Source organism: Aegilops tauschii, chromosome 3 (genome assembly GCF_002575655.3).
Source record: "Aegilops tauschii subsp. strangulata cultivar AL8/78 chromosome 3, Aet v6.0, whole genome shotgun sequence".
In the NCBI taxonomy this organism is placed as follows: domain Eukaryota; kingdom Viridiplantae; phylum Streptophyta; class Magnoliopsida; order Poales; family Poaceae; genus Aegilops; species Aegilops tauschii.
Window position 1 is genome coordinate 98,207,529 of NC_053037.3, and position 10,071 is coordinate 98,217,599.

At 47.8% G+C, this 10,071-nt stretch overlaps 1 protein-coding gene across 1 annotated transcript; it reads right to left on the bottom strand.

Moving 5' to 3' along the window:
- On the bottom strand, positions 1-3,909 carry LOC109776638 (mitochondrial dicarboxylate/tricarboxylate transporter DTC). The gene is made up of 6 exons (XM_020335297.4): positions 3,519-3,909; positions 2,575-2,658; positions 2,345-2,406; positions 1,305-1,666; positions 320-534; positions 1-227 (listed from the first exon to the last, which is right to left on the bottom strand). Exons 1-6 carry the CDS (start codon positions 3,660-3,662, stop codon positions 171-173), a joined length of 924 nt encoding a protein of 307 aa, XP_020190886.1. The 5' UTR covers positions 3,663-3,909; the 3' UTR covers positions 1-170.
- Positions 3,910-10,071: the final 6,162 nt, after the last annotated feature.

The following is a 10,071-nucleotide window of genomic DNA, read 5'->3' on the forward strand; positions in this document are numbered from 1 at the left end:
TTACCCAGAAATGATATGATTATTTGGTCTGAAAGACACAAAGAACAATGGTAGCATATAGGCCAAGGAGATAAGTACAGATTTTGTTTATCAGAAGCAACTGCTGGTTTATAGGTACAAAGCAGCTACACTATTATAATTTGTCGGCAAGGATAGCATAGCACAGCACTTTAAAGGCCGACACGCTTCTCGACCTTCTGAATCTGATTCAAGAATATCCAAGTCATCTGCATACAAGATGTCACTAGGTAAGTTTGATAGACATGAAGTTGAAGAGTTGACTATTAAGTAGAGAAACACTGTGTATTAGTTGCATTACCATGACATGTGGAGCAATCCTGACACAGTAGACCGGAAAGCCAGTGTAGAACTTAAATGGACCACCACTCTTCAAGGTCTTCATTGCACAGTCAAGAGACCCAGTGTATGGATACTTTCCAGTAGCATCAGGTTGCATCTTCTGAACCTGTGTCTTAACATAGTCGAAGGGCAAACTGCAAGCAGACGCGAAGAATCCTGAAACAGCACTGGCCCCTACAAGAGAAATTCAATATATCATATAAGGAATGAGTAGAGCAAACATGAGGATAATGAGAGTATCAGGACCACGTAGTTTTAACAGAACGAAAAGACAAACATAACACGGTGAAAAACTACAACAAAAAAGCCTGACATCAAAGTGTGTAATGAAAGGCATGTGGATGAAAAGTTATTTCGGTAGCAGTGCACTGCTTACTTGACAGATGTGATACAAATCTGTTTATATTTCTATGGAAAAATGGCAAGTAAGGTCCATGCAAATCTGTTAACCGGAGCACAAACTAAGCAAATGGAAGGCTAGTTTCAGCATGCCTATCATCATGCAGCTAGCTTCAACAGGTCAGCAGAGCATTGAAACCTATAGGTTTTCTTTTGAAATAAAATTGACTGGAGTGCTGCCTCATCTATTAAGGAAGAGTGAGTTACGCATACAGATGGGAAGATGCACCTTGCGACATGAGGTCGGCTAACGAACAAAGCAAAGAACCCTGAGAAATCCAGAGATCTTAACTTAAGTTTAGAACATGGCGTGATAGTTGAGGTGGCCACGGTAGTTCTACACTGAATCATTTCTTGGTTCTAACATTTTATTCTTTTATCTCCTCCAGACAATGCACTGAAGATGCCATAGAGTCCAAGGCCTATAGATAGCATGACCAGCATGCCACTCTGATTCACGTCTCAAAATGCACAGCCAATTCTCAGAAGAGAAATGATAAAACATAAATATTGCATCAAATTCAATGAAACTAAAATAATCTTACCAAGCATTGTAGAAAGTTCACCAGCACCAAGTTTGTCTCTAAGTACCTCAACACTCTGATCATAGGAGGCAAGCATGCCCATGTTTAGTGACATCGCTCTAGCTACAGTTGGACCTGCGCCCTTCCAAAGTGCCAGAACACCTTCATCAGCAATAATACGGTAAAGTGCATGAAAAGCATTCTTATAGTGGCGGCGCTGGGCTGCTGGCAAGGTTGAATCAGCCTGCATCCTAATGAGTGCCAAATCTGCAGGACTACCAAAACACGCTCCAATCGCTCCAGCAGTGAGACCAATAGCAGCCTTCTGGACTAAGGGCAGTGGTTTTCCTTCGTTTGCTTCAACTGCTTTATTTGTTAGAACCCTGAGAAAATACAGCGTGAAGACATACAATTGAGTCGAACATTGAACTGCAGCTAGTGTAGTTAGGATCTAACTTCTAAGATAAAACAGGATCAAAATAGCTGACAGATTATGTGCAAGTGATTTCCTGAATACTCTTTATAGTAATAACACGACAGATAACATATCATTTGCCTTGCAGTTAGTACAGAGTGATGTAAAAACACAATGGTTGATGTTGTATGATGGCTTCAACTTTAATATTTTATTCCATCTCCAGGAGTGATGAGTCTTGCAGCTTCAACCTTACCTTAATATCAGTATTTCCTCTTGGAAATCTTTTCAATAGAACTCGATAAATCATGAATAAACCATTGTTGATTCAGAAGTTATCCTACAATTGATCAGTCATGCCAAAGTGCGCACTTAGATGGTAAAAAATGCTTATCTGTACAACGACCAACGATAGGTAGCAAGCATTACCATAAAATGTTATTAAAAATATCTAAACTACTGTTTATGCATGAGACATAATCATTTGATACAAAATGGTATTACACGCCGTTTATGCATTTTCCATTCACCGGCTTAAAGATCAGAATACTATCAACGTCAAATTCACAAACCTTCATGTGCAAATTATTAGATCTTTAAAAAATGAAAGTTACTGATGAATTCAGTTAATGGTTTACATACAAACCTGAAGGATCCAAGTCGAGCGGTTGTGTATGTCGCTTGCCTTAGCAAGCCAGCAGATAATCCCTGCACAAATGAAATGCCAGTCATAACCGTAATAAACTAATTCTCTAGCAAATGGAGTAACACAGGCTTGTCACCAAATTGCAGTACGTGCCACATTCACAAGATCAATAATTCAATCCTCAGCACGATGACCAGAATCTGCATGGCAGAAGACCTAAGAGGCCACACCTTGTAAAAGGAACCAACTCCCTCATTAGCAAGCATCTTCTTGGTGACAGAAGTTGCAGAGCCCTCGCCCAACTGGATCTTCACCTGAAACAAAATAGCAACCACCAACTAAGTGCCTGGATCCTAGAGAGTTAGATACCTAGACCAAAAAACACTCCATGAAAGAAAAAGACCTAAGAGCAGGCAGGTCTCATGGAAACCAAGGCTTTAACAACAATATTAGAAGAAAAATCCCCATAAGGTATAGTACAGATGGGCTACATCCTATGATCCTAAGCCATGAATAGAAAGCAGCATCTTCTCGGAACTTGGAAGTAAACTAAATACAAGAATGTGCAATATGAACTAGACCTGATTAACCGGTTCCCCCAAGCTCTACTGTCTTTTTTCTGTTTTGGGGTTTTATCTCGGTTCCCCTAATTAGCTGGGATATGTTAGGCTTTTGATTCAGGTTTTCCTTATAAACTGGACCATCTCTATCCTTCTTAATGAACTGCAGGAACACCTGCCCTCGCAACGAGGTTCTTCCAAAAAAAATAGACCTGATTAATGTACTTCATAAATACAAAAACCAATTAGAATCTTGTGAAGCTCATATTCTGATGAAATACATCAGGAATAAACCAAGAAAGCTTCAAATCCAGTAGGCAACACTTTCTAAGGATAGCGGCCCGACCTGACTCCATAGTTTCGAAACAAACTTAATTAGACCTCACTCCAGTTTCTCAAAACTCCCATATACATGAGCTGCGACGCGACATTTCCAACCAAATGGAGCAACACTCTCCTTGGACGCAAAATATCAAACAGCTCGCCTACACAGGCACAACCCGGGCTGGAATCCTATGTTCCGTCGCCATTCCGAAATGAAGGCGTAGAGGTAGAACTGCCCAACTCTCAAGTAGAGCGTGCAGCCCCACTAACCGCCCACCGTGCATGCATACCTTGACCATGTCGATGGGCTGGATGACGCAGGTGGCGAGCATGCCGGAGGCGCCGCCGTTCACGAAGGGCTTCACCGTCTTCCAGACGCCGCTGGCCGCCAACGCCGTCTGCGGCGGCTGCTGCTGCTGCTTCGCATCCGCCATCTCCTCCGCCTCGTATCAACTCCCACCGATCCTGAGCCAGGAGGAGCTCCCGCGCTGCTGCCTGGGCTTCCGGAGAAGCAGAGGTGGTGGGAAGCAGAGGACTGTGAGGCGACGGGGACGTGTGGTATCGCGGCTGGATACCTCGGCGTGAGCCACGAGCCCACGGGCAATTTTCCTCCTCTCGCCACTCCCTTGGTGTGCGCGAATCATTTCCGGTGAAATGCGATAAGCCGCATCGCCTCCGCCGTCCGCACTCGCTCCGCATCGGCAGCATGTGGCATGTGGCAATGGTGGGTGGGGCCATGGACGGGGAGGGCAGTGATATGTACTATCGCGTTTAAGGCATCTCCAACACAGAAATGTCCAGATGCATTTCAAACTGAATTTAAACAAACCACACAATATTAATTTAAACCGGACCAAAATCATTATATTTCTAACATATTTCAGCTAAACAAAAACCGAACGACACTCTTTTAACCTAGGCTAAATCTTTGCCAACCGTGGTGGTATCCGTGTTCCACGTCTTAGTTCCTTTTGGATTGCCTTTTTGATCAATTATAACCGCAGCATTGTCATCATAGTCTTTCCCATGTCCGACAAGCTCAACGGTCGAACCTCCAAGAAGTAAAGCCGCGGGAGAGGAAGAATAGGACATAGGACAGAAGGTGTGCCCACGTCCCATGCCCTACTCTTCCTTGCCGGAGTTTGTTGTGTGGACGGCACCAGACCGTCCTCATGGTTGTTGTGGCAGGCACGAACCGCAGGGGTGGCGCCATCGGCGCGCTGCTGGCGGCGGCTGCGGTCGCTTGTGCTTTCTTTTCATTCGCCTCTGCATCGATCTCCGCAAACAGGGTGTCCCTTTTAGCCCAAGGACGCTTAGCCACCATCGTTCGCAGCGGATGTCACGACGTTGTGCATGGACTGGTATAGCACGGATCCTCCGCAACCATGGTCGTGACGGCAGCCGTTCGCCTGCCCGCTGGCGATTTGTCCCTTCGCAAGTCGGTGCTCATTGAGGAGCTGAAAGTTGTAGCGTTGGTCCTCCTGCGTCTGCTGGAACGCCGACACATGCGAGCTGTAGCGCCGGCTGCTCCTTCACCATGGGCCAGCGGGGGCTGGGGGTGTCCTGGATTCTGGGGTCCTCAGGTATCCGGCCTATCCGATATGGGCTAGGCTGATGGGTCGTGAAGACAAAGCAGAAGACCACCTCTCGTGTCCGGGTAGGACTCCTATGTGCGTAGAACGGCAAGTTTGGTGTCCGGGTGTAATACTCCTTTTCTCAGTGAACCGACTTTGTATAACCCTAGGCCCCTCCGGTGTGTATATAAACCTTAGGGGTTAGTCCGTAGAGGGCATGAGAATAATCATAGGCTAGACAGCTATGGTTTAGCCATCACGATCTCGAGGTAGATCAACTCTTGTAACCCCTATATTCATCGTATACAATCAATCATGACGTAGGGTTTTACCTCCTTTAAGAGGGCCCGAACCTGGGTAAACATCGTGTCCCCATTGTCCCTTGTTACCATTGATCCTTAGACTCACAGCTTGGGCCCCCCTTCCCGAGATTTGCCGGTTTTGACACCGATAATGGTGCTTTCATTGAGAGCTCCGCTGTGTAGTCACGAAAAGCGATCTATGGCTCTCCTTGTCATCAACAACGATATCACTTCTGGAAGGAGCCTAACTTCAGGCAGGTCCTCCAGCTCGGCGGTTTCACCATGGGTGCCCGCATGGCCATCAAGCCGACAGCGTCCCCCGTGATCGCCAAACACCAACCCCTCATCGGTCTCGAATACTCCGAAAAGATGGATCCGGCGGACATCTCGTCCTTAAACGAGCTGCTAGATCGCATCGCCTCCCTGGGGCTTTCAACGGACTATGATCGGATCGGGCTTAAACCTGACCAGAGGGAAATCAATCTCCCGCCGATCACTCACCTGCTAGCGGTCGTCGAGGAGCGAGCCGAAAACACTTCTTCCCCTAAATTAAAAACCAGCTATGTTCGGATCTCTGAACCCCTTGAGTCGGATACCCTTCCTTTGGATGAGACTCCGCGTCCCCCGAACTCAGGGTCGTACATAGGGTCCGGGGAGCACTTGGATCTTCCCGGACCCGAACTGGTGACCTCGGAGATTTTACAAGCTCCGGATACAATCTTGGGTCGGGATTCGAGTTTTAGCCCACCCACCCACCACAATCAATACTCTCCAAGTAATTCAGGCCCTCCAGACATATGTGACCTAATGTATGTATGGCAGCAACCTCAGGAAATGGTCCATCACGTTTGGGCCAGGTTCCTACTTGTCAAAAACAAGATTAAAGATTGCTGCAACGACGATGCAGTTCCAGTCTTTCATCACAATTGTACGGACGAGGGAATTCTGAATGCACTCGACCGCCGTCGCATACAAAGTTTCACGGAATTATCGTACTTAATACGGAAGTACTGCACAATGGAAAGCACATGGAAGGCCCAGAAAACCCGGTTGGAACCTGCTGCCTTCAAGCAATGTACGGCCCGGGCAAAATGGATACACACTTACGAGGCATCCGACCATAAGCCCGTCGGCAAGAAAAACAAACCCTTTATGGGATACATGTCCGTTCTTGACGAACTCCTCGACAAACCTTGTCTGATACATGCGACGTCGAGCACTGACTCAACTCACAGCCTTCGAGCATGTTGGGTACTCCGGCAGGTAGCTAAAAGGGGGGAGGCCATCCTCACCACGGCCACTCCAGAGAAGCATTCTCCGAAGGATGACGATTCTAACGTCCTTACGGTCTTCAAGACTTTCTCTTCAAATAATCGGCGTAAGAGGGCACTTCGCGACCTCGCTGAAGTCCACCAAGTAACCGCAGTGAGCCCATGGAACGACGCGGCAATAACCTTCACCGCCGATGACGAACCAAGGGACCGATCAGTCCGAGCACCCGCCGCCTTAGTACTAAACCCCATTGTGGACGGCTTTTGACTTACCAAAGTGCTCATGGACGACGGCCGTGGGCTTAACCTCATCTACGAGGAGACGCTCGACAAAATGCAGATTGATAGAACACGCATAGAGCAAAGCAGTACCACCTTTCGAGGCATCATGCCCAGTCGAGAAGCACGATGTTCGGGAAGAATTAAACTTGACATAGTATTCGGCACGCCTGAAAATTACAAGTCGGAGGAGTTGCTCTTTCACATTGTTCCCTTCAATAGCGGATATCACGCCCTTCTAGGGTGGGACGCTTTTTCACACTTCCAAGTCGTACCCCATTATGGGTACATGAAGCTTAAAATGCCAGGGCCCAATGGAATGATCACAGTTACGAGTGATCCGGATAAAGCACTCCATGCCGAAAACAAAACCACATCCTTGGCCCTAGAGGCACTATCCGAAGCCTTCGCGGCCGAAGAACTAACCACCCTACGATCCACGGTGGACAAGGATGATGTGATTCTTGATAAGAGACCTAAATCCACCTCTTTCAAGCCAGCAGATCAAATAGTTAAATTTCAAGTGCACTCGACGGACCCTAATAAAACAGCGTCCATCGGAGCACAGCTGGATCCGATGGTAGACGCTGCCTTACGCGTGTTCCTACGAGAAAATTGGGATATCTTTGCCTGGCACCCTTCGAACATGCCCGGGATCCCACGCAGACTGGCCGAACACAGCCTCAATATAATCAAAGGGTTCAAACCAGTCAAGCAAACGCTGCGGCGATTTTCCGAACCCAAACGACAAGCTATGGGGTAGGAGCTAGCCAAACTACTCGAGGCCGGGTTCATCAGAGAAATCAAACACCCGGATTGGCTAGCCAACTTGGTCATGGTGCCGAAAAAGGATAAATCTTGGTGCCTTTGTGTCGATTTCAAAGACCTCAATAAGGCTTGCCCTAAAGACCCTTTCCTGTTGCCCCACATTGACCAGATCATTGATGCGACCGCGAGACACGACTCATTGTGTTTCCTCGACGCTTACTCCAGATACCATCAGGTTAAAATGAAGGAGTCCGGTCAGGCCGCAACGGCATTCATCACCCCGTATGGGCCTTTCTGTTTCAACACTATGCCTTTTGGGCTTAGGAACGCTGGTGCCACTTACCAACGCATGATTCAAACATGCTTGGAAAAACAAATCGGCAAGACAGTTGAAGCATATGTGGACGACGTAGTCATCAAGACTAAACATGTCGAATCATTGGTGGATGATCTCCGCCTCACATTTGATAACCTCTGAACATACAACATACGGCTCAATCCGGAAAAATGTGTCTTCGGCGTTCCAGCCGGGAAGCTACTAGAGTTTATCGTCTCCCATAGAGGAATTGAAGCAAACCCAACAAAAATCCGAGCCTTGTCGCAATTGGCTACCCCAACAGACTTAAAGCAGGTCCAAAAGCTAGCAGGGTGCATGACGACTTTGAGCCGCTTCATCCCTAGATTAGGAGAAAAAGTATTACCACTTTATAGACTGCTCAGACGCACCGACAACTTTGAATGGACGGAAGTGGCCACAGCCGGATTGGAAGAAATAAAAACCTTATTAGCAGGCAATCCAATCCTAGCCGCCCCAAGTGTTGGCGAGCCTATGTTGCTTTATATCTCCGGAACTCACCAGGTAGTGAGCACCGTACTCGTCATCGAGTAAGGGGAAGAGGGGCGTAAATTCCCCATCCAAAAGCCAGTCTATTCCGTATCGGAGATGCTTACACCATGCAAATTCCGATACCCTCACTACCAAAAGATAGCTTACGCGGTCTTCATGGCATCCCGAAAACTCTGACACTATTGTCAAGAGTGTTCGATCACGGTGGCATCCGAAGTACCACTCAGCGACATCATAAACAACAGGGACGCCACCAGCCGCATAGCTAAATGGGCCATTGAGCTCTTACCATTTGAAATAACATACAGGCCACGCCGAGCTATTAAATCTCAGGTGCTGGACGACTTCGTTGCAGAGTGGACGGAAGCCGAGCTCCCCAAAGAATACAGTTCCTGCTCCAATTGGATCGTGTACTTCGACGGCTCTAAAATGCTTGCCGGACTGGGGGCTGGCGTCATCTTGACATCCCCTACGGGGGACACAGTCCACTACATGTTGCAAATCATGTATACGGACTCCAATAACGCAGCCGAATACGAGGCACTTCTGCATGGTCTCCGCATGGCTGTCTCCATGGGCATACAATGCCTAGAGGTGCGCGGCGATTCAAACCTCGCAATATCCCAAGTAAATGGAGAGTTCGATGATCCAAAAATGGCGGCATATCAAAACGCCATATTAAAAATATCGGCTCGGTTCGAGGGGCTTGAATTTCATCACGTTGCTCGAGACAGTAACCAGGCAGCGGATATACTCGCTCGCATGGGCGCCAAGCACGACCACGTCCCGCCTAATACCTTTGTGGAAAGTCTCTTCAAGCCATCCGTGGTATGGCAGGATGAGAGCGGAGACACCAGTACGGACCTGATCACGCCCCCAGCAGCCGAACACAATACAAATATCATCGGGGGGTCGGCTATTGAAATAACACCCTATGCTTATGAGATCATGGTCGTTATTGCTCCTTGGACTGAACCTTTCCTGGCCTACCTTAATAGGCAGGAGCTTCCCGATGATCAAAATGAGGCCCGTCGCATAGTTGGGCGCTCTAAAGCCTACAAAGTTCATGAAGGTGAGCTGTACAAGAAAAGCACTACTGGAGTTCTCCAAAGGTGCATCTCCGAAGAGGGGGGACGACAAATCTTGGCCAAAATACATGCTGGTCTGGGCGGCCACCACGGCGCAGCTCGGGCCCTCGTAAGCAAAGCCTTCTGAACAGGCTTTTTCTGGCCAACGGCCCGGGAAGACGCACAAACCCTTGTCCAGCGTTGTGTGGGATGTCAGCTTTTCGCCAATCAAAGTCATATGCCTCCCACTTCCTTAAAAACAATCCCCATTACTTGGCCCTTCGCGGTGCGGGGGCTCAATATGGTCGGACCCCTTAAAGGGGGAAGACACAAAAAGAAATATTTACTGGTTATGGTGGATAAATTCACTAAGTGGATAGAGGCCAAACCAGTAAAAACGGCTGAAGCAGGACCAGTGATTGACTTTATATCTGGCATGGTGCACCGCTATGGTGTCCCACACAGCATCATCACTGACAATGGCTCCAATTTTACAGCTGATGAGGTGAAAAACTGGTGTGCTAAATTGGGCATTAAACTCGACTATGCATCCGTCTATCCCCCTCAAACAAACGGTCATGTTGAACGGGCCAATGGCCTGATAATGAGCGTCATTAAACCCCAACTGGTGCGCTCCCTACGGGAGTCAAATAAACACTGGGTTGAGGAACTCGATTCCGTGCTCTGGGGGCTATAGACTACACCTAACCGAACAACCGGATATACACCTTTCTT